We start from the raw sequence: 24617 nt of genomic DNA on the forward strand, positions 1-24617 counted from the left end.
CTCTTGACTTTGAATACGTGCTCTGTACATTTGTGTATGTTAGAGTATGTAGGTGAAAGTTTTCTAGTCATGGGGACAAAGATGTTTTGTAAATGGGAAGGGGTCAGAGAGAAGGAGGGAGTGGGGAACGGGCGTAAAAAGGATGAAGACGTGTTCTGCCCGTGTTCCTTGTTCCCACGAGGAGTGTGAGCGTTATGTACTTACTGCAAAGATGTCCTAGGAAAAGGAAAAGTTCGAAACATAAAAGCATCCAGAATTGTCTGCTTCATTGTCAGCGACACTGCTGCTCACACACGTATGTCACCTCTCCTGCTCCTTCTTAGTGATAGTAATTGGCAACTTTCAGGTACCCTTTGTGACAGAAAGAATACCTAGCCTCAAAATTAATCCAAAAAGCCAGCCTGAATGTAAGGTAGAGCGTTCTTAAGACTGAAACACATACCAGCATTTGGTAGCGTGTGATGTACATTCGCTTCCTTAACAATGCTATCCGCATTGATTTCTATGACTTTTATTAGGAAGGATAGCCCAGGGGAGCATTTTACATTCTCGAGAAATGCATTGATTTAAGGTGCTCCAGGATTTCGACAATTCTGGAGCTTGCTGTAGAGGTTTGAGGTGCTGAGCGCGTCTTGTGCAAGGGGAATGTTTCTATTTTGCCGCCACCATTATGTTATCTTCTCCAGCGCAATTACAAGCTAATTCAGGGCTCTTTGTGTTAGACTAATAGCCTCTGATGTGTGGCTGTCACCTGGTACCTTCTCTTGCACTTTCAATACCATCTGCAGGGTCCTCAGAGCGAGGATGAGCACTTTTCTTCGGTGGAGACTCATCTTTGGCAGATCATTAATGGAACATCAAAAAGATCCCATCTGTTAGAGTTACATATGGCCGAGATCAGAATTATCAAATATCTCATTTTTTCTTTATTCTTTTTCCCCCCCTTTTTTGCTTTCTTATCCACACAATAAATGTAGTTGTCAGCAGGATAAGTCCATATGCTGGATAAGGTCACAATTTCATTTAGTGACAACTTTCAACAATCGGAACTTACAAGGTCCGATTTATTAAAGAGTCAAAGGGATAAGATCACTGCTGGGCCAGCTTGGTTTATCAGGGTTTGTCTAGACCACTTGAATAGGCAACGTCGTATTTCAAGTTTATGTTCAAAACTGTAGTTTACTTTGTGTTGCAGCTATATGACTCAAAAAGGAACAGCAAAATTAGAAAAAGTGTCCCTAACAGGCTGTCCATAGCCACCAACCAGGAGTTGTCACTCACGGAGCTGAGCCAGGCTCAGAGGTGGATCAGCATGGTGGGGAGGAGATGCCGCTGTGTGTCTTGACATGCAGATGAGACGCACGGCTTTGAGGAGAGAGCAGACGGGGCACAAGGCCCTGGTTCGGTCACCAGAGCATAAGCAGTGAAATGATCTGGCCCTCTTTGTACCTGGCAGGCAGCTGTCAAATGGTTAAACCATAACACAGCAAGAACTCTGCCATACTTTGGCCACCTTGGCTGACTTTGAAAATGTTTTGAGATTTTTAGAATCTTTGAGCGCTTTTTGAACTCAGCATGGCTTCAGGGCTGTCCATGTTTGATACCATGATCTATAATGTTTTGCAACCATGAAGAAAATATAAATATGGGTTCTGACGCTCTACCCGTCTGCTGTAGTAAGGCCTGATAAACATTATGAGCCAATTCATGTGGTCAGCTTTGAAATTTGGTTATGTATTTAAAACCAAGTTTAAACCAGTCCAGAGTTTATTTCCAGCAGATGAAACGTGATCTCCTCTCAGCTCATTTACTTGAAGCCATGTCTGCCTTATGGGGTCTGAGCCTGGAGTTCGGAGACGCTCTGAATAAGGTGTGCGCTTCTGGACTTAACCTGATGCAGAATTCAGGGCAACCGTGATATCTGGGCCCCACGTGACGGCCTCTGGCCCATCCCCTCGCCTGCTGGCTTTTGATTTTCTCTTGTACTTTGCTTTTTAAAGAGGCAGGGAAATAAGCCAATGTCTTGCTAGCCCTCCAGTGAAAAAAGATTTGATGCATCTCTGGTGATTTCAAATATTTTTTAAATAGTGAATTTACTTTATTTAAACTAAAACCTGGGTTGATGTTTTTAAAGCTGCAAGATGTTTGGTAGTGATTTGATTTAGAGAGGTTTTTTTTTTTTCTTTTTTAGTGAAGCTATCATAAGTCTTTGAGTAATCACAGACTTTTAAAAGTATACATTATCAAGAAGATAAGAGAAGCAGCCCTCAGCACTAACAATATTATCTTTTACCAAAATTGATTAGTCTGTCCTGTGTGTCTCAAATATTTTCTGTGAACTTACCCAGCATGTTAAAAGTAAGGCTGCTTTTTGAAGAATAGCTGCAAAAATATGAACTGGACAGAAAAGAGAACCCTTTATTTTCCTTTCTGCTCTATACTTGGCAGATGAGATAACACATGTGAACATAGAAGGAGGCTCAATAAATGAAATGTGTGATTGTAATACAAGAGGACTCAGAGACAACTTTCTTTTGATTTTGATATCAGTTTTAGTCATACTAAAATTGAGATACAAAAGATTATGAAAATCTATACTCAATCATGTTTTCAATTTGTATTTTGCAAATACTGCATAACTATATAATTTACTAGAAGATAAATAGAAGTTAATGTGTGTGTATGTATATGCATGCATGTGCGTGCATGTGTGTGTGCGCCGTGCCTGTGCTCTTGCGGCTCTTAGATCATGAGGTTTCTATTATTGAGGTGAAAAAAGTTATCACGGGGAACCCACTAAGGAATAATTCAGCGGAAAATGGTTGGGATTGAAGGTAACTGGCGGGAAAACAGGAGACCTCGGCTTGTTTCTGAGCGTGGAGAATGCCTTTGCATGTCATACCCGCTGCCGATTTAGGGACCCGGGAGCCTTGCCTGGGCAGGGAGATGCTGCCCAGGGAGCAGGCGCTGAGCCGGGGTGAGGAGGAAGACTTTCCTGAGGGAGGAGCGCGGTCCAGAGAACAGAAGAGCTCCGGAGGCTGCAGCCTCTGCCGGCTGCTCGCGGTGGAAAATCAAGTGCACGTTCACTTTGCTCGGAGGAAGGAGCTCCTGCCGGACCCCACGGCCTGCGGGGATCTGCAGCCTGCGTGGGAGATGCCGCCCAGCCTCCTCTGGGTTGGTGGACACCTGGGCAGCGCCGCAGGGGACAGAGCCCAGGAGATGGGGGAAGGTGCAGCCCGGGGGTGACCTGGACAGTGACACGGAGGACCGTGGCCACGGGTGGGTGGAGGAGGAGCTTCCCTGTCTGCTTCCGTTTCCCCTGGGTGAAGTGGGAGCCGGGCTGCCCTCATGTCCACGAGGTGAAAAGGTGACTCGTGTCATTCCCGCTCTCAGGCCGAGAGCGCGATCGCCGTGTGGCTCACTGCAGACGCCCCACGCTGGCTCCCCAGCCCTTGGCCCCAGACGCCCGTGCACCCCGCGGGCTCCGGCCTTTGCTGGCTTCCAGGGCTCAGCGTCTCGGACTCCCGCCCCTCTCCAAACCCGCGGTCAGCCGGGCTGCGCAGGAGGCGCCTGGTGGCCAGCGCGTGTGCAGGGTGCGGACCTGAAGTCCACGCTCCGATGTTCTCTCTGTACCCCTGAAGCCTAGACAGTCACTAAATTCCATCCCTGTGACCTCCCTGCAGGGCGCCTGGCGGCCAGGGCTCCCTCGGTGCATGGCTGTGTGGGTGCATGGCTGGGTGCAGGCCAGCTCCGGTCTGGGCTTGGTGTTTGGAGAGCAGATGAACCAGTGAGGCGGTGAACGGAGGCCTAAAAGTAGGCCAAAAGAGCTAGGAAGGCGCGGGAGCCGTGCCTGCCCTCGGCCGTGCGTGGGCGCTGTGACAGCTGCGAGCCTTTGACCCGACCCAGGGCGCAGTCCACCTCTCCTGGCGTCTCAGGTCTGGTGGGGAAACCCAGCCCACCCGGGCAGTCAGAGCCAAGTGCTGACCCTCATTAATCCATGATGAACCAAATGCCAGAAAAGGTATAACCTGCTTAAAGCCATCACCATTTTTTTGATATTGTTGGACAGAGTTGTAGAAAACACTTTTTTACTTTAAGTACAATAATATTTCTTCTATTTTATGACACCTATTCTTTTTTGAAAAAAAAATTGAATTATACTGTTAAGCAATATTTAAGTTAAATATAATTTCTATTTCTATTCTTTCATTGCCATCATTAACCTATTTAGCCTCGCTACTATTACACATGTTAATTATTAGCACTATGTCTGTGGTTTTCTATAAACATTGTGAATAAATGAATTTTAAAAATTATTTCAGCAACAGAAAAGACTTCTTTTAACCTCAAAATAGCTTCTTGGTAAGAAAGAAAGGAGCTTGAGGTTAGCTGTTTACCTAATAAAGTTGCAAAGATTGATTGGCTAACTTGGACCATTACTGGACTTTTTTGTTATGACCATCTTTAAACACTCATAAAAGTGTTTTTAAACTATTTAAAATTTTAATGCATGCACAACTCAAACACTTTGGAGTTATTCGGGGCTTTTTTTTTTTTTTTTTTTTTTTTTGTCTTTTTTTGTCTTTTTCAGTTTTTATCAGTACTGAGGATCGAACTCACAACTGCCTGCTTGCAAGGCAGGCGCTTATAATGCTGAGCTAAATCCCCAGCCCCCACTTTGGAGTTATTTGGATATCACTTTATGATTTTCCCCAAGTTTGTATTTTTGAAATGTTAACAGACAGACCTACTTGTAAACCCACAGATATACATAAGGAGTGATTCTGACTGAGCTGGAACCTTTCACGAATGAAGTATGTCTGTGGCGGAAGGAGAGGATGAATTACTTTTTAAAAGGATTTTCAGAAATCCTCACAATTTCTCTGGCATCGCTTACATAGGACATTATTTTTTAAAATGTGTAAAAATGAGCAAAAGTTTTGGAAAGAAAATTCTTAAGTGGTAGCTAGCTAAAACATTGTTTTAGTTTTAAATGGCAAATTGTAAGAAATTTTTAAAGGTGTAATGGAGGTCAGAACACTGGGAATTCCTATCCAATAGAAAGTGGAGCTTTTCTTTTTAAATGGAAAACTTATGCCCGGGTTAAGTAATGACTTCATCTGTAAGTACACAAAGGCGTTTTCTTGACATTCCTGTAAACTATTGGCTGCGTCCCATTTTTCCGAAAATTTCTCTACGAAACCTCTAACTCGAATGCAGCAATATTTGCAACTGTTGTACAAGAATGAGACATTCTTTCTAAGGAAGTTCTCAGAAATCAATTTGTTCTTCCATATATTAAAAGCAATCATTGTTGTTCCATATTTTCTGGATTCTGAATAAGGATCGTGGTTTGTTACTTGAGTGTTAACCTTATATATCACAAAGGTGTTTGATTTATAAAATTATCTTATTGAAGCCTGGCCCTACTGCATCTTTCTGGATTTCTTTTCCTCCCTACTGATCATCTTTAGCTGCAGAAACCCCCGGAGGAAGGCAGCGAGGAGGAAGTGTCTGTGTTGGCTGAAGCAGTTTCTTCACTGCAGGATCGGTGTTAAGTGTAGGCGTAGGAGCTTGAGAGCACAGAGAATAACAGGGCTGTCCATACAGTGAAGCTTTTGATTGTTACCATGAAAATATTCTGAGGACTCCATCTTCAAGTTGAGACAGATAAATTTATATTTCCTAATGAGATAATTTAAGCATTGCAAAATACGTGGTTTGTCTGGTTTGATTTTGATTTTCAACAAAAGCAAAACGTGTGTCTGAAAGTTTAATTACTAAGAGAGAGTGACACAAATGCAGAGAAATAAAGGACAGATACAACTGAATTCAGGTATATGCTTTAAAAATGTCAAGACTGAGTCTACATCGCTGAATGTAGCTCCTGGCTTGAAAAGAAGCCAAGGCAACAGTTTTATAATGTTACCTGCCATGACCTACATATCACTGAGGGAACAGAACTGCCGAATGCATTCTATTCCATTTTGAATTTTCTTGCACTTTCTATTCTATGTGGATTCTCATTTGTGCTTCTTCCTGTTCGATTCTTTTCCATTTTTCTGTCAGCAAAAGAATAGTCTGAGAATAAACATCATTGAAAATCAGTAAGCTATATTATTGAGGTAATATTTTAAAATACAAAAACTTTGCATGTAATATGCAACAATACTGTCAGTGCATAAATATCATCAATTTAATTACTTACAGAAAACAGGGAAGTCCTACTTGCTAGTTGAGTTCTTTTGTTCTGTTTTGTTTTATTTCAATTTACCTCAAATCATGCTAAGCCAGTTGCTATTATTTGAAGTTTTGAGGCCCTCATTTATTTATTTTTATGCTAATAAATGTATATATTTCTTAATAAACCATTTAATGAATTCTACTTTATACATTTGTGTGGGTTATCTTTATTTCCTCTTTTCTTTTTAATGATTTCAAAACATTACCCTGGAGAAAATGCAAGAAGGAACACAGCCCTAAACAATGTCCCTGAAGTTTCTGTTCCAACCCTTTGTAGCATAGAACCCCATCCAGATGATCGCGTAAAGTAGCCATTTTGTTGAAATGTTTTTTATTTGAGAAAATAAGTGTCCCTCACTGCATTTTTATATATAAACTCTTTTCCCCTTTGAGCCTAGTAGTAAAATTTCAGAAAATTATACTTCAAGTACCATCCAGGTATTGTTCTCCAAGAATCTCAAGGAAATGTCAGGGTTTTAATCCTCAGTTATTGTCTTAGTGTTTCTTGTTACCTGCCTTGGTACTGGATCAGTGCTTTTTGGAAAAGCATTGTGATTTCCAGTTCTTCGACCTAACCCCAGGTGATAATGTGTGGGGAAAGGTGTGTGAGAGAAATAGGACTAAACTGGAATACAGTAATAAGGACAAGTTTCGTTTTCCTCTCGTGATAACAAGATCACTTATTTTGCAGGCCAACATAATTAATTCTCCGAGTCCAGGAAACACTACCCGTAGAGCAAACACAGGGAGGGGCGACTGGCTAAGGCGGTGTGCAGGGGTTCTGACTGCCTCTTCTTATTGTCTGCAGGTGAGCTGGAGGTATTTCAGAAAGACGGGGAGCGAAAAATTCAAAGTCGCCAGCAACTTCCTGTGGGGACGACGTGGGGCCCATTTGCCGGGAAGATGGACCTGAACAATAACTCCTTGGTACGTGGGTGTCCGGAGGCGGCTGATATGTAGGACTTGGTCATAGCTTGGCGGTGGTCTCTGCTAGCTGCCCAGTGAAATCACTAAAAATAAGTTTGCTGTTTTTATGGACTGCAAACCTTAGATACTTTCCAGGTGGTTTGTCTTTGGCAAAGAGATGGCTATTCGCAGATTCTCAGTGCCGTGTGGATAGGAGAGAGCTTAGGGGGCCAGTGGAGGGCACTGATGGCTGTAGTAAGAGATGTTTGTGTCACCGAGCTGTCAAACACCACGTGAGATTCTGAGGCTGTGTTTCTCTCCTCCTATAGCAATGTACAAAACAAGAGGACTCATATAATAATCTCACATACCAGTCTAAGTATGCAGTGTGTTTGGGTAGATTGCTGTACAAGATAAACATGGTAGCAATAATAGTGTTTAATGATATAAAATCAGAAGGAACTCCTCAAAAGCAGTGTTGTCTCAAGAAAAATTATTTCCAGTTCTGGGGATCGAATCCATTGCCTGAAGCATGCAGGCAAGTGCTCTACCACAGCTCTGCACTTCAGTCTGTTTTATTTTGCTTTATTTTATTTTATTAAGGCACAAAGTGGCCCAGGCCAGGCTCCTACATAAAATCCTCCTGCCTCAGCAAAGCCAGGAGAATAAAGGAGTTGAGCTCCTGTTGGACTCCAGGCTGAGCATCTCATGCTGCGATGGGCACTGCATTGAGGCAATCTGCAGAGCTCAGCCCCAGGTTTCGTGGTGTGGCCTCGCCAACACTGCACATCTTTTGGAGTTGAGTTGTGTGGTACCCATGTCCCACTGATCCGGCCGACGGCACCGTTAGGTACCCTGACCTCACAGCCGGTGAGTGGTGAGGAAGGTAGCTGTGGCAGCGTGCGAAGTATTCACTGGCCCGGGACAGGTCAGAGTGCTTTGCCTTATGTATGTCACATTTAATCCTCTCACGGCACTAGAGGAAATAAAATTTACCTGCTTTGTTACCGAGGAGGAAACTGCTACTTTGGGAATTTGAGTAATTAGTTCAAGATCACTTCTGCTTGATGCCAGATCTCACACTTCAGTCTTGGAAATGTTGTCTGTAGTACAGGATTAATGATGCCACAGCGCTGACAGGGTTTCTGGGAAAACTAACTGAAATGTCACATTTGAGTTTTCAACAAATATAAAGGGCAGCTGCCAATCCACTGTCTATACAAATGGATTTGTTGAAATGTAACAAGTTAAAAATTCAAAAGACTTCCCAGACTGAACAGTGAACTCTGTAAACCGTGGTCTGGAGGGGTTTTCTACGCCTGGTTCTGACTGTTTGCCAAGGGCTGGTATTCAGATTCTCAAAGAAACAGAAATAAGAGGCTGTGTGTGAGTACAGAAAGAAATTCAGCACACAGAATTGGGTCAAGATCCTGAAGTCTGTCGCATGGCCAAGCAAGCTGGGGATCCAGGGGAGCCCATCTACTTGCTGTCCCTTGTGAGACCTTCAGTTTACTTGATGAAGCCTACCCACATTGTGCGAGATGGTTTTCTTTACCCAAAGTTCAGTAATTTAAATATTAATTTCACTCAAAAATATCTTGTGAGTTAATGCATGAAATCAGCCATCACGGATTGCAAAGGTCCGTGATACCTTGTTAAGTGTCCAGTTTTTGAGTTATGACTTTATACCCCTGAAAGAATTGGTTGTCAGCAAGTAAATTTCTCTCAAATATTCCATTTCAGTGTGGGGAAAAGCTAACCTTACATACAAGCATGGAAGAAAAATTTACCTTAAATACTTAGTTGGTGTTCTTTTTTAAAATCTTGTGATTTTATTCACTGAGACAATCAGAGGACTACCCACAGAGTTTTTAAGATCACTTCAGATCTACTCAATATCTGTCCTGAAGGGATATACTTTATGTTATACATTGTGCCTTTGAAATTTTCCCCATATTATACCAAGGACAAAAGTCCTTGTGATAAACAAAATCTCACCTGTTCTGGCAGGTGGTGGCACCTCACAGGTATCAGAGAACAATGGTTATTTGAAAGATTGTGTCTGGAATTTCAGTGGCCTTTGCCCTCTCTTGTGTCTGAATATATCAGCTGTCAGTCGCCCACTAGTCAGAGTGCATTCTGCCAACTACCTCAACCATGCAACGTGCATATTTAATTAAACAGGATACAAATAAAAAATCCAGATTACTTACAGCATAATTCAACAAATAAAACTTGATAGGAAAATCTCATTTCATTTGGTGCAATCAGAATAGAACCCTGCTTTATTCTCCACAAGGTATTTGTCGTGGTGAACTCTGCATTTGAAAAGCCACCTATGGAGGATCTGATAGATACTTTATTGATCTCCTAATGAAATAGTGTCCATGTGAACTGGGATTTTTAAAGTGTAGTTGTGTGCTTTGAAACGGGATTGAGGAAAGAATCAGAAATGCTTCATTATAATTACTGGATGTCTTTAGTTCTGTTCTCCCAGGATTTATCTTTGACCCCATTTATGGCTGCAGTGTTTGGATATCCTACTGTATGTGATGGGGCAGTGAACACCCACACTCTGGTGTCCCCAGCACTCACTTCTTGCCAAAGGCCACTTAGTGGAGACAGCTGTGACTTTTCTATCTGAGACTTTTTTCCAGTGCAACCCTGATCCACTAGAGGTGCTGGTGCCTATAGCTCATCCACTGACAGACAGGAAGCTGGTCTGCTTCATTTCCGGTTAGAACATGCACCGTGCTCTGCCTTGTCTTGTAGCTCCTGCTGGTGGGATTGGGCTCTAACTGGCTTCACGATGCAGTCTCTGGGGCTTTTCCCTTTCCTGTTCAGTTCTGTGCGCTCCCGGATTCCTGGATTCTGGAGACCACTTACATGGCTTCGCCTTGGGTGAGCTTCTAGCGAAGTCATCCACCAGGCTTGGGGACGTGGTCATGAAGGGAATGTGAGGGTGCAACCCAAGCTTTTGGTGCAACTTTAGAGGATGTAATTTATTTGGTACATGGTATTCAATTGGGACCACTTATGACTGTCACATAATAGGTATTTGATAAATGCTGAGTTTTACATTTAGCTTCATTGACGTTGACACTGTGAATGACATCACCCGTATTATTCATTTCACTGGGAGCTCACGACCGCCACACTTGCCTACTGCCCATCTGTCCCTCAGTCTTGACTCTTTTTCATGTAACGGATGCGTGTTTCCCTAAACACTGTAGCCTGTCTTCTCTTCTCCCACTTGCAGAGCTTCTGCTATGAATTTGCCAATGACGTTTAAATACAAGATCTCAACCCTGGCTTTTTACTCTTTCTTGAATGTAGCTCTTTTTTAATGTTTTGCAAGCCTTTCCCACAAAGTTCTTCCCACCCCTCAGTTAGGAGAATGTGTTACCGTCTACTGGGATGGCGCTCTGGTTTTCTCACTGACCTTTGGCCCCCACGTCTGCATCCTCCTTTCCACTCCTGCAGGGGACGGTGCGGTCAGTTGTCCCTGATCTTCGCTGCCCTCAAGCTGTCCTTTCTCACACGGTTACACACATCCACAAGCCCAGTCCTCTCTTAGTGCCTGGAATGGGACCCTTTTTTCCTGCTCCTACTCAGAGGCAGAGATCTTCCGAGATGCTTTTCATATCCGGAAACCAAGCACGCCGCAGACCCCTGCATCCTCAGCATCCATTCTCTTCTTCCGCTCCTGTCCCTTCCCTGCAGTCCCAGGCTCCTGTGAGCTCCCGGGTTTTCACAGCATTCCAGCTGCTCTTTCTGCCTTCCTTGTTATCTCATTTTTCTTTACCCAAGTCACAGTATGTCCTAAATAATACTGATCACATAATGCCTGTGCTTAGAATCATCCCCAAGGGCACAGAAGAACCCAGCCTCCCGGTGAGAGCCTACGAAGCCCTCCACCATGACCACCGTGATGACGTAGTCTCCTTTGCCACTGTCCGTGGAGATGGGTCAGCCTCAGCCACCTGCAGTGCTGAGCGTCCTCTCTGCTTCTGCCCCCGTGCATCTGGCCATGCTGTTCACGGTCCTAGAGAACCCCGAGCTCCCTGTACCCCTGTTTCTCAAAGACCTCCCCTAGGTTCTAACTTAAAGCCTGCTCCAGGTCATCTCCAGAGCTCCTATGGACAGCCCCTCAAAGCCTTTCCTTCCCGCTCCAGGCAGACGAGAATCTGAAACTGACCACACCACTGTGAGCCCTTGTCGCCTCGCCTGCATCCTGTGCTGACCACCCACTCCTTGTCCACCTTTTATCACTTGCCCTTCCTACCTAGGCCGGCGTCTCACATATAGTAAGAGCTTAAGGAACAGCCTTTAAGTAAGCAAGGGCGTGTTTCCTTTTGTTCTTCTCTCCTGCAGGAGTGATGCACCCCTGTCCTAGCTCAGGACCCCACCTCTTCCCTGGGACTTCACATCGGCCTCCATTTCCGCTGTCATCTTGCTTCACCTGCCTGGTTTTGCCCTGCAATCACTGCTTCAGTAGCTCCTGCCAGATTTCTGAATGGGTTTGACTTTCTGTTTTTCACTTAATCTCATTTGAGTAGAAGGTTCCGTGGTGTAGGATAATATACCTATTTCTGTAGTTTTCACCCTTAAAAGAGATGCAGTCATGCAGGTTTCTTGATAAATATTGACTAATTTCAATGTGAGACTTGCAACCCTGGGGCAGCGGGGAGGATGAGGAGCTGAGCCCAGGCAATGAGCATCTGTTGACAGAAGTCACCCTTCGCTCCCGGCTCCCGCGTGGATGAAGAAGGCCGAGAGGGGTTCTGTTCCACCATGCTTTCTGTGAAGTCTCACCCAGGATTGCACTTCCCAGTGACAAACCATCTGGGGAATTCCATCTGTCTCTGCTTGGAAACTGAGGTGGCAGTCGCCCACTGTGAACAATTTTCTATTAACTTCTTGGATAAGATCAGTCAGATTTATACTGAATTGATGGGAACCGCAAGAGCAGGGTTGTTCCAAGAGAAGACAAATGTACAGATTCCTCTAATTGGGCCTCAGCCAGTTCTGTTCACAGATGCCCCGAGGTTCTAGTAGTGCAAGGACTTATAACCTTTTTAATTGTACCCTGCTCCTCTTGGGAACTGTTGGTGAAATGCGTTATTGATAGAGGTGGTAGATTTGTCCCGGAGGGAGGGCAAGATCCTGGCTTCACTTACACTCTGTCTGCTGTGTGGAGAATTAATGGAAATGGAGTGGGCAAGGGAGCTGTCCAGAGGAGACGTGAAGGCTGGACACTTAATGATCAGGTCCTTGGGAAGGGACTGGATGATCGGCCTCGAGGGTTAGAATTGGTATTTTTGCTGCCTGCCATTGTTGTTTCTTGTGGATGGGTGTGTGCTTGCGGAGTGGAGAAGAGTAGAAATGGAGGCCAACCCAAAACATCCGGCAGAACGTGAGTGTGAAAGGAGGAGCTAAACACAGAAGAATTAGTTCACAATTCAAGGCTGTGGAAGCAAAGCAAAAGGCCCTGCATGCGGATCTGCGGGACGGGTCAGAGCACCAGGAAGGCAGCATCGTGGTGTTGACAGCAGGCGGAATTAGATCCTCACATGGACAGTAACGCCGGCCTGAAAACATAAAAAAAGCCCAAAGGAACACAGCTCTTCACCTTGCACAATTTTATTTCTGGGCCTAATTTACATGTTTGTACCTAAAAGAGAAACTCATTTTCCCCTTGGGGTTATGACAGGCGGCTAGACCTCCTAACCTGTGTGAGGCCAAGTTGGAGTGAACAGAAATGCTTTTCTTCTTCATTTAAGATTAGTCACTGTTGCTTCTTCTAGGACCCCAAGGAGAACCTTGTGGGGGAAGATGATCTTCTCACAGTTATTAAAGTGAACGGTGGTGATGTGCTATTAATCAATGTCTGAAAGGATGAGCTGTTTGTAGCATCCTGGGATGGCCGAAGCTGCTGAGAGGCGGGCTCGAAAGTCAGACTAAGGAGTCGCTCTGCTTCCCTGGGGCAGGCGTGCAGGGCGGCGATGACTGCGTGTTGGTTTATACGGGAAGTGGGCACTGTTTGCACTCCTCTGGTCACTCATGTGTGAATGTTCTATAGAATGATCTCACCGTTGCTCTTGCTTCTGATCCCTAACAGCAGGAAACCTGACAGTCTTGGGTAGAGGGGAGCGAGGCAGAGTCCAGGCCTGCTCACAGGCTGCTGTGGTCACGCTGTGGAGGAAGTGGTTTACAAAGTATTCTTTCTTCTTTCCCTAACATAAGGTACAGGACGCTTGGCTTTGAAACCTGCATTTTTGCTGGAGGGAAAGGTGAAATTGGAACGGTATTGCAAGGAGCAGTTGTTTGAGAGTTGAGCAGAGCTGACGTCTGTCATTTGCTCTTTGTAGCTGGCATGCCTTTGAGAGCCTCCCCACGTGACTTGTCGGAGGAATTACAATAATTTTAAAATTGTAACTCACCTGTTATCTGCATGGCGATGATAGACATCATTCCTGAGCTGTGGGAATTTCGCAGCAGCCTGGGCTCAGCGTGGTAATTAATGCACTCAGTCACTAGGCGGTGATAGCTGGGAGAAATCGGACAGAGATAGCGTTCCATATCCCTCCAGTTTGGTCTTAATAATAAAAATTACTTAGGGATAATTCTGCCGAACTCTTGTAAATTTTGGAGTCTGCTTTTTGTCTAATTAGTTGGTAATCACAAAGTAGCATTTGCCAGTGTCAGGACTCAGATCATCGTTGTCACTGGGAAAGGCTGGCCTGTGCAGGGAGTGTGTGCGACCCTGTCCAGGAGGTCATTCAAGAGTGCAGAGGAAGCATCTGGAATATAGTTCTAGGGTGAGAAAAATAGAGGAATATTGATTGAATGCTTTTGCAAATTTCTGAAACTGTTTGAGAAACTCTTTGGAGATTAACATTATTTTAAATTTTAAATGTAGTAAATTTAAATATTATTTTAATTTATTAAATTTAAAAATTATTAGATTTAAAGTTCTTTATTCTTCATTTGCTGTCACATCAGTTTTTCTCACATAGGTCTTGGCATGATTTGACAAAACTATATCCCCTTGATAATAATAATTTGTGTGATTTCCATGACGTTGTACGTGGTTGACATTGCTTTTGCTTTGAGAGGCCCAGAAGCCCCGTGGCAGGCACAGCGTTACATTGCAAACCTGGGTTTTCCTTGTACCTTTCATTCTCAAGATTTGCCAGGTGTTGTAGGTCTCACAGTCCTGAGGGCTCTTTACAGTCCCTTGGTGGCGTCTGAAGGCTCAGCTAGTGAAGGAATTGCTTACACACTCAGCTCCCTTGGCTGTCCCTTGGTTGTGACGCCTCCCACAGGGCAGCTCTGAGGTGGCTTTCCCAGGGGACAAGCATGGGGAGGCCGGATGGGGGCTCTGCCTCCTTGTGCCTAAATCTGCAAGGTGGCATGTCTGTCCTGTCCAGTCCACTGAGTTCTGCTCATGAGGCCCAGCTCACATCCAGGAGAAGAGAGTGAAACAGGAATTCGGGCATCTCTGAGGCTGTTTCCACAGAAGGCATCTGTGCTGGAGGGTCCTTGGCCTCCAGAGAAGGAAGAGCTTCCAAATAACAAGAGCAATGGGCGAAATCTTGAAAGCAAAGTTAATTAATTTGAACACAGAAAACCAAGTCATGTGCCATAAAACCTCGTAACGAAACTTAGAGATTAGTGCAAAAGAGACATGTGTGTTTTATTCTGATTTCTGAAGATAAAGAATGACTTCCTACATAGCAGGCAATTGGCGTTTTCTTAATTTATGTAGACATTAATTTTGCAGGTAGTGGGAGGGGAGTTAAGATATGTGAAACGTGGTTAGTATGAAACCTAATGGGAATGGCACATCAGAAGGAGTTTGCTGGCTGTGTCTCTTGGGTAATTTTGACATGCATACACCACCAGACATGCAGATCAAAAGTGGGAGAGAAAGGAAGGGAACCAAGCGAAGGACGGGTCAGAGTCGCCGGCTCCCAGGCCCGCTGGTCATTACCCAGTGCGTTGATGCTGGCTCTGTAATCACCGCACGCTCGGTTTTCTCGTTTATAAAATGGAGGTTATTACGGCAGACCCACATCACAGAGTTGCTGTGAAATTGTATAAAATTATATGCACTTAGTCACTCTGGAAAATGTACACTTTGAAAAATACAGGCCTAGACTCCTTTTTAGTATGTCTGTGAACAGAAAGTGGATTATTCATTCCTTTATTCCCAATGCAGTGTGCTCGGGCTTTGTGCTTTTGTCCATCTGAGCATCCTTAAGAAACACCTCCGAATAAAAAAAAAAGAAACACCTCCGACCATCATCCCGGGAGGTCCCTTCCGCTCCCTGTGCACTCCCATGTTCATCTGCAAGTGCACACACATGCTTCACCCCGAGCAGGTGTGCCCAGCGCAGACGCTCAGCCTGCAGCAGCACCAGGCGGATCAGAGTGCATTACCCAGCTGTGGTTTTGGGGAGAGAAGGAAAGGTTAAATGGTCAAACTGGGTTTTTAAATAATCTCAGCTTCACTGTGTTTTGTTTGGGAGTTCCCTGTTGCTGTTTTACTAAGAAGGCGCTTCTCAGGTGTGTGAATGGGGGTTTCCAGCAACTGGAAACGTAGTTTGCCCTGTGCAGCTCTTCGGAGAAGGGTCTGAATTTAAAGCACTGACTCAATCCCCGTCATTTATGGCATCTTAGAGCTCAGCCCGCAATGGAGTCGTAGGCAGCCAGCAGCGCACTGCGAGGTGCAGGAAAGGGGATGCGTCTGAGAAAGCAGAAGCATTTCCCACGGCCTCGGGCTTAGCATTTTTTAAGAGGGCGAATGAACACCATTTGTTCATCACCAGCTCTGGGATGGCGAGGAGAGCATTGGCCCAGGGACAGGAGCGTCTGGGCCCCACGGGGCCTGCCTGGAGTCTCAGGTGTGGCAGTGCCACCTGGCTTCTAAAGCCACAGATCTGTCCACGCAGATCTGTCCACAGAAGGACCTGGTGATGTCCACACATGCACCTGAGAGGTGCACAGGGCACCCGTATGTGCTCAAGTCAGTTTCCATAGAAACAGGAAAAGGTAGCATTTGCCTTGGTGACGGTTCAGATGTCCTGAAAGTCTGTCCTCTTGAGTATGTCAACAGGGAGCCCAGGCATTTCTTCTCTTGTTGTATTCCTTCAAAACAGGCTGAGAGAGACAGGCTTCCAGGGTAGCAGGGGTCTGCAGAGGTGCCCCCTCCCCGCCCCAGCCCTCGGGTACCTGGAGGAAGGAGAGTGCGTGTTGAGCCTGGTGGCTCCCGTCTTCATTAATCAAGTGCAGGCATTCTGGAAAATGCCCCTGGGGGTTGCAGCTGCCTAGATTTGGGGCTAATCTGTGCCCCGTGGCAAGGTTTCCTGAGAGGAGACAATGAGCAGTGGTGTCCCCTTCCTCCGAATTGTGGCAGCCCCTGTCAGGAGGCCAAGAAGATGATTCGGGTATGAATCAGCCTGATAAAGGCAAAGAGGATTCCATTCCAAGAGGCTTTGGAGAGACTCAGTGGGGTGGAGCAAGTGGCGGGCCAGTGAGCCCTGGGCCGCTGCCCGCCGAGGCCCTTGATGTGATCTTGAGGCTTCAGTGCCAAGCCCTCTGCTGCCCCTGGAAGATCTCCTGATGAAATCTTTAGATGGCAAAATTCGGTGCCTGTCAGCAGGGTGGGCTTTGAGATCTGTCTTAGGTTCTTTCCTCTGTAATCTGTGATGGGTTGATCTGGGCCATTAAAAAAAAATACACCCACGAAGGGCAGCCAGCAGCAGCCTGCCAGCGTCCAGGTGAGGTCACTTCTATCTGCTGACAGTGAGTTCTCTATGAGGGGCCAGGGCAGTCCACAAACTTGGGTTCCAATTTTATGGTGAGATGAAATATGAGACTCTGTCACGATGCTGATCCCACTTTGGCAGCCCTCGGGATCCGCATATGGTTCAGTAAAGCTGTTCAGTAAAGCTGTGTACCTTTGTTACTTATTAGGATCTTTGAAAGGGGATAAATGTGTTATTTTTGTGCTGGATTAAAAAACACATGTTAAACGTTTCAAAAATAATTCAGACAACTAAGAGATTTATAGTGAGGTTTAGAAACTGATCTATTACTCTCAGACAGCTAAAATAAAATCATCCTTACCCACCAAGAAAAAGAAAGGCAGACAGCTGAAGCTTCAGCAAAACTGAGCCAGTGTTTTGTTGCAACCCTAATAACATGTCTAGAGAGCAGCTGGTAGATGTGGACGGGAGACTTCACATCAAGGCCACTTAGTGTTAACTTTGTGCATCTTCAGGCTTGTAGATGCTGGGGTCCCCCGCCCATTCCTCCCACTTGTGGTCTTAAGAGCAAAGTTCAGTGACTGTCAAAAGGCACAGTGACAGTCAGGGGCCCTGTACCAGGACTGTAAGATGCAGAGCTTGGGTGGAACCTCAGCTGCCCAGAGAGAACACCACCCTGCCAAGGCGGGCTTCCTAGAAACTCCTCTTCCTCTTCTGTGTCGTGGCTATGGGGCGTTTAACTCGGACACTTTACTTTTGGGTAAAGAACATTATATAGCGGAAAGAATAAAAGAAATGTGACATATACACCCATGCCATTTTAAAGCACAACTTTTTTTCCCACAAAACATACTGGAGTAGTGAACCTCCACGGATAGCAGTGTGCACCTTTTGCCTTTCTGCGCGACCGCTCCTTTCCCCTTGGAGTTACTCATCGAATAAACTCGTTAGGACAGGCACAGTCTAGACTTTGGCCCTGTGCGTGTGGATGGAAGGGCTGACAGAGACCTATGCAAACAGCTCCCCCCAGCTTGTGTAAGGAGTCTGACAGCCTTGCCCTGCTGGATCTACTAACAGTTGAAGGACTAAACTCTGTTCCCTTCTCTACTGTCGGATAACTGAGGTGCACAAGTCTAAGGGGAAGCCTGGTTCAGTTGATTAGGCAGGCACCGTGAGCCAGGAGCTGTGCTAACACAGTGAGGTCGGAATTTGCGTTGCACAGAATTGTTATATGATGCTTTAAATAGATCTGAATTCCATACATTACTTTTACATAATGCTTTAAGCAAATCTGATGCACAGGAAGCAATACACAGGAGAAATGGTTGGTTTTTAGCACAATTAAAAAGATTAAAATCAATTTATAGTTTAAGTTTGTGTATACTTGACTTTTCTAAATAAAAGATTCTCAAACTAAAGCACATTTCAGTGTTTCAAAGAATGACACAAATTTTTTAATATTTTCCTGTCATAGTTAAAATATTATAGTATCAGTAACATTTCCACAACTTTTATGATAATTTTATTAGTTTAGACCATGACACAATCCAAAGTTGCCCAAATATCATAAAAAACATTTATGTATTTTAATCAGAAATACAGAAAAAATACAAAACATCTAGAAATTTAAATGTAAAAAGGTGCTAAACTTCTTGACCACCTGGGACATTATGGGAGGATCAGCGGGCGGTCAGGTGAGAGAGGGAAAATCTACAAGCACCAAGCTCAGGGTGCCGTCCGTGCTGCACTCAGCGCTCCGAGCCGAGCCCCCAGGTTCCTCAGCACGGATGCAGCCACAGAGGCCTGGAAACCGCTGGGAATGTGTGCATCTGTACGAGCACAAGCAGAGGCTGTCCTTGCCGTGATTCCCACGCACTGTAGCACAACCGTCCGCATAGCACTTCCACTACGAAGGACAGTCTACGTGTGGGGGACAACACGTGCAGTTTACCTGTGAACACGGGGCCATCTCTCGCAAGGCCCTGGAGCTCCGGGGGCACTTTGGTATCTGGGCAGGACTGTACCTGACCCCTGTGGGCACTGAGGAGCAAAGGGCTCTGACTGGATTTTCTTTGCATTTTTGTTTCTCCTGGCTGTGCGTTCACCATGAGCCTAAATTATTCAAAACTGTGGTAACCTTCACTGAGGTACTGTGATGTACAAGACTCGAAGAACTTCATAGCATTAGGAACCCTGAATTTTACTTGTAGTCCTCAGTATCACTGGGTTTAAGGAACAGTGGCTGGATGTGACGTCATGGTTGTGAGGTTGCGAGCTCTGTGTTTGCCGTAAATCTGTGTTGCACTCCAGTTGTTGGGGACACGCGGGTCCTCCCTTTTGATTGTTCTTGGCAACTGAGTACATTTGAAAGGGAAGCACATATCTTACATCAGTTCTATGTTTCCCGGCATTTAAAGGAAAAGGTGGTGTACTAGTTCCGGTCGTCTCCAAGGTGTTTTTGGCTAGCACAGCTATCTTAAAGCGGAAAGGAAAGAAATCATTTTAGCTGATCAGCTACTGTACCGTAATCCTTTACTGAATTTTATCAGGTTGTCTGAGGAAATCCAGCGTGCTAGGAGCTGATTTGTTCTGTACCATCGAACTGGGTATTCACCATGCCCACCCTACAGATAACACTTGAAACTTTCTCAGTAATTTGCTTCCATTTTGCATTTTTCATGTCCAACTCGATGCAAATCATGTCAACCAACTATAGAGTTGTTGAGATTTTCTTAAGGCACCTAGTGACGCCGGCGTAGCAGAAGTACTGGGTTCTGCGGCCCCGTCGACTGGAGACTGGAGGAGGGTGGTAGTTTCCTCCCTGGAAGGCAGGGAACAGCTAATCACACCTGCTCACAGTGGAGCCCGGATTCACATAACGGTCTATGGCGAGGGCTGGGCATTGAACACGGTTGGGTACACCAACAGACTGATAGAAGGGAGCACCTTCCTGACTGCACAGGCCTTAATGACATTGTCACGGCTTCCACTGATATTTATCATGCTCCGCATGCCACTGCCCACCTGAGGCTGGCTCGGGATGAAGTTTGTCCTTGTCCCTTGGGCTCTTATGTATGAGATGAAGGATAAAACTTCTGTGTCTGTTTTTGCTTAACTATGTACTCTGAAATATAATGACATGTGAAATAGCTAAAGAAAAAGTATCTTTATGGTAATGTAAGTAAATGTACTACTTTTTAAAAAAGAAATTAAGATCCACAGTTCCATCAGTTTCAGAGAATAGCTTACACTGACTTTTGAGTGCAGTGAATTTCCGGATGAGGTCCTGACCAACCTTTGATGGAGAGATGGTCTCAGGTTCAGCATTTAGCCTCCAGGGTGGTATTCTTAGTCACTGAGAGCAGGTCACAGAACGTTTGGTGAGAAAGAAGAGTGTGTTTGAAAGCAGCGTATGCAGTGGAGCCCCTCTGCCCCCAGCACACCCCTCATCCCGCCTCTGAGCCCACCGCAGTGCACTGGGCTTCCAGGACCTGTGTCCAGGCCGCGCTTCCTTCCTGGTTTCCTTGTTCAGTCGTCCACCAGGTCAGCCGACCTGGTGAGCAGGGAATGAGAAGGAGCCGCTGCGAGGAGCGGGGAGGAGGTGAGGAGGACCTCCTTGCCCGCAGCACAAATCCACTTCCTGCAGGACAGGGCACCAGGTGGTGGTCCTGGGTTTATTGTGTAAGCTGGTGACATTTCTCCACTGGGTGTATTTCCTTGCTTTGTTGGACCTCTGCCACAGATGGAGACTGGGCAGCCTGGGGGCGTGCTGTGGTCCTCCCGGGAGTGGTCCAGCATGGCTTCGCTGCTTACATCCTGGGCCGATGGCTGAGAAAGTGGCCCACCACACCTGTGCCCACATCTCTCCTGTTTCCCACCGCACATCCAGCCCCTTTAACCCCAGGAGGGCCGGGATCTATCCCCACCCCGAAGCACCCGGGTGGCCCTTCTGAGAGTCAGGCCCAGGGATCTTCTGAGCGTTTCCCAACAGCCTCTGTTTTTGGGTCAAACTAAAAAAAAGAGACCTTCACCAGACCAGTGAGGATCTGTGCTGACAGCCCCTGCTGCTGGTGTGTAATAGGTGCAGATTTGGGGTTTGCCTGTGGGTACCCTAAATTATGAGGGGAGGGCTAACCAGAAGCTGTGCCAAGATGAAAAATGACCAAGTTCTAACATTTGGGATCTTGAGCCTTTACCAGAATTCAATAATTTACTTCAAAGATAAAATTACTTACTGAAAAAATAGAATTTTTTTTTTTTTTTTTTTTTTTTTTGCCTGTGAGGACTTTTCTGAGAAAATGCAATGTCGGTACATACTTGTGTCATAAACACATACAGCATGCCCTGTATGCAGCTGAATTTATTTACTATGGTATTTGACCTTGTGATAGAAACAGTTTGATAAGGTTAAGGTCAATGACTGCGTTCCTTTTAGACAAGATACACACTCTGGAGTGTTCTGCTTTGCTTTACCGAGTGAACAGCTAGAAGCCTTTAGGGTACTTGCCGTACTACTGATCCCAGCAACAATTCATCCTTGGTGATTATCCAAAAGATTTCAGCGCCTATAATTAATCACCCATTTGAGAAGAGAAACACAAACTAAGATATTGTTTGGCTTTTTTCTCCCTGGAAAATTCTGGACAGAATGTGAATAAGGACAGTAACAGCCCGATAGTAACCACAAGGTTTTCTGTAACGTCTGTGTATTTGTGTGTGTTCATGTCACTGAACACACCGCTTTTGATCACATTCCCTAACTAATCTCTTCACTTAACATTAAATTTTGCATCCCAGTAGGAAGACAGAACATCTCCGTTTTATAAAAGAAGCGGGAATAGTGACCAAATCAGGGCAACAGTTTCTAACAAAAGCATTTGTGTTCCATCAGCTGTTTGACTAGTGATCTCTAGTGTCATTTTTCACGCCAATATTTACTCAATCTAAAAAGCGCAAAAATTCTAATAAGCAGCCATGGACTTACATCATGGACCTTGTAGGACACGGAGCCTGCAGACAGTGTTATGTCTGTTGAACAGCCATTGCTTAAACAGGCTCCAGTCTGGGTGTGGTGGTGCACGCTTGTGGCCTGTGATCCCAGCACTGGGAGGCTGAGCACCAGGAGTGTGAGCCCAGCCTGGGCCGCATACATAATGAGTTCAAGACCACCTGGGACTACAGAGCAGGAGCATGTGTATAAATAAGTAAATTAAAGTAAGTAAGAAGGCACCCTGACGCTTTGGGAGATTGCGCGTCACTTCACTGTGAGCTGCTGTGTGTCTCAGGCACAGGGACCAATAATAACAATAATAATAACAACAACAACTGGTGCAAGATAAGAATTATAAAATTTGAAAAATCTACTTTTAACCATTTCTGCATCAAGATGCTCCCCTAGTATCATGAGCATATACCGATGTTTGTCAAGGATTTCATGAACATAAACAAACCTTTTCTATTTCTTGTGACAGAGATTAATTTATCTGACTGAATCATGGTGGACTGAAATAGCAAATACACTTAAGTCTTTTCAGTAGTTAGAACTAACCCATTTATAGATGCTCTAATTGAATCAAAACATAGAAATAACCCAAATAGATGTAATGGGTCAAAGCACAGATGAAATACGCCTGTATCAGTAATAAGGGCCACATTTCCTCTGCCAGGTGCTTTGTGCTAAAATCATTCCGCACTTCCTTGGCCACAGAGAATCTAGTTTTTGATATTTTGAAAAAATGCTGCAAGAACACCTAGTGAACACCTTACACTATGATCCCCACTGACCTTATTTAGTCCCCCTCAGATTGTTCGGACCCCCATTGGGCCTGCTCTTCCCATGCCAGAGTCTATTAATGATAATGACTTGGAATAGGATTCCCGTTCTGCAGTTCCACCCCACCACCGCGAGGAGATTGCGATCTTATCCCGGCCCATTCTGTTTAACTCTGACACTCCTTCTGTTATCGGGGGCCCTCGATAAGATCGTGCCTGTTAGGATCAGACATTAGTTGGAATCGATATTTGAAAATGTGCCTGTTTTGCTTAATAGTAAGGAGAGTGTGAGCGTTGGAGTGCGATCATTTGTTGGATGAGATTGTACGGCTTGGTCTTGTCGAGGTTCTGCTGGTACTCTGCTCAAAAGCACAGGCGCAGGGCTTGTGAGAGCATGACCTCTCCAGCCAGTCCACCCGGGCGCACTAGCTTTCAGGTGGGCAGTGCGCCTTGGGGGAACCTTTTCTCTTGGCTTAGGTCATGAAATGAGTTGGGAAGAATGAAAACCTGTCTTCCCAGATCTTCATTAATGAAACAGAATTAACTCAGTGGCTCTTGGAAAGGGGTGTCTGGCCTCCAGGGGACATGTCTCAAGACCTGGAGACATTTCAGCTGCCACTGGCTGGGAAGGGTGGAGTGGGGGAGCCTGCAGAAGCCACCAGTGCCACTGGAATCCGGTTGATACAGGTCAGAGTTGCTGATAAACATCCTAGGATGCATAGAACAGCTCTCTGCAACCAAGAATAACGATACACCCAAGACTCAAATGTCAGTAGGGCAAAGGCTGAAAAATCCTAACGTAACGTGTGCTGCGAATGTGACAGTAAGTCAAGGCATTTGGAAAGCTTGGATTTCTTTTCTTTTTGTCCTTTCTTTCTCTTTTCCTTTTTCCTTTCTTTTTTTTTCTTTGTTGTGGGACTAGGGATGGACTCAGGGCCTTCTCATGCCTGGTTGGGTTTCAGTTTTTAATGTGCTATTTAGCTGCCCAGGAAGAGTACATGCTGCGTCTGTCTATACTGCGCTTTTCCTGGTTAGCAACATCTGATAAATTTGTAATTAAAGAATTCCTGTAGGCATAGTCAACCAGGAATCTGGATAGTTTCTTCAAATTTGTGCTGTTGATATCAGGTAGAAAGACTGAAGTGAGAAATCAGCCTTGTAACATCTCTGACCCTAGTGAACCCAAAGGTCTTTTTCTTGTTGGGTAAATAATCCCTATTTGGAATTTAGTTTTCAAAATTAGTGCATGATGGACAGGAACCTCCTTGTCTGTCACTTTCCGCCTCAGTATCCATGAAAGATTTGTGTTCAGATCTCCACAGATACCAAATCCTACGGATGCTCGTCTCCCCTATAATAAATGATGTAGAATTTGCTTATAATACATAACCATCTTCCTACTTCTAAATGATTTTAGTATACTTATACTACCTAACAACTCAAATGCTATCTAAATAGCTATTGTATTGTGTTGTTCAGGGAATGACGAGAAAAAGCTACCGATATTTACTATAAAAGCCATCACTCTCAGGAAAAGCTTTCCCTCTCTGATTAAGAGCATTGCTGGACACCCCATTGGTTTGGAGGCTGGGCTGACTGTTGGTGATATGGTATTTGACTCCTATCCTTGTGCATGAAGAAACAGCATAGTTTTATGCTCAGTTGTGTCTTGATTTCACACAGTAAATGCTTACAAAGAGAAATAGGCTTCAAGACAAATTTTAACTTTCTGATGTGCACAGGAAATCACAGTCAAGGAACAGGCAGTAGGTTTCTGAAGATAAACTGAGGGGTGTGTGTCTTTGGTGTGTCTCCCCAGAGCCGTGCCCTGGGGTTTTGAGACTGAGCTTTTGTCTGCCCAGAAGACCGGGGGGGGGGGGGGGGGGAGTGTTTTCCCTGCCTGTCCTGCTGAGTCCTAAAAGG

The 24617-nt window shown here is 45.2% G+C and overlaps 1 protein-coding gene across 3 annotated transcripts in view; it reads left to right on the forward strand.

Annotated features, from left to right (window-relative positions):
• The window catches only part of Zfpm2 (zinc finger protein, FOG family member 2), a 399960-nt gene that overhangs the window by 191625 nt on the left and 183718 nt on the right, over positions 1-24617 (forward strand). For all 3 annotated transcript variants that reach the window (XM_063257768.1, XM_063257769.1, XM_063257771.1), the window contains one exon: positions 7052-7170. In XM_063257768.1, the coding sequence (XP_063113838.1) occupies positions 7052-7170 (119 nt within the window). The remainder of the gene's footprint in view (positions 1-7051; positions 7171-24617) is intronic.

Source organism: Cavia porcellus, unplaced genomic scaffold, assembly GCF_034190915.1.
Source record: "Cavia porcellus strain 051 isolate PalLab524CR breed Dunkin Hartley unplaced genomic scaffold, mCavPor4.1 scaffold_10, whole genome shotgun sequence".
In the NCBI taxonomy this organism is placed as follows: domain Eukaryota; kingdom Metazoa; phylum Chordata; class Mammalia; order Rodentia; family Caviidae; genus Cavia; species Cavia porcellus.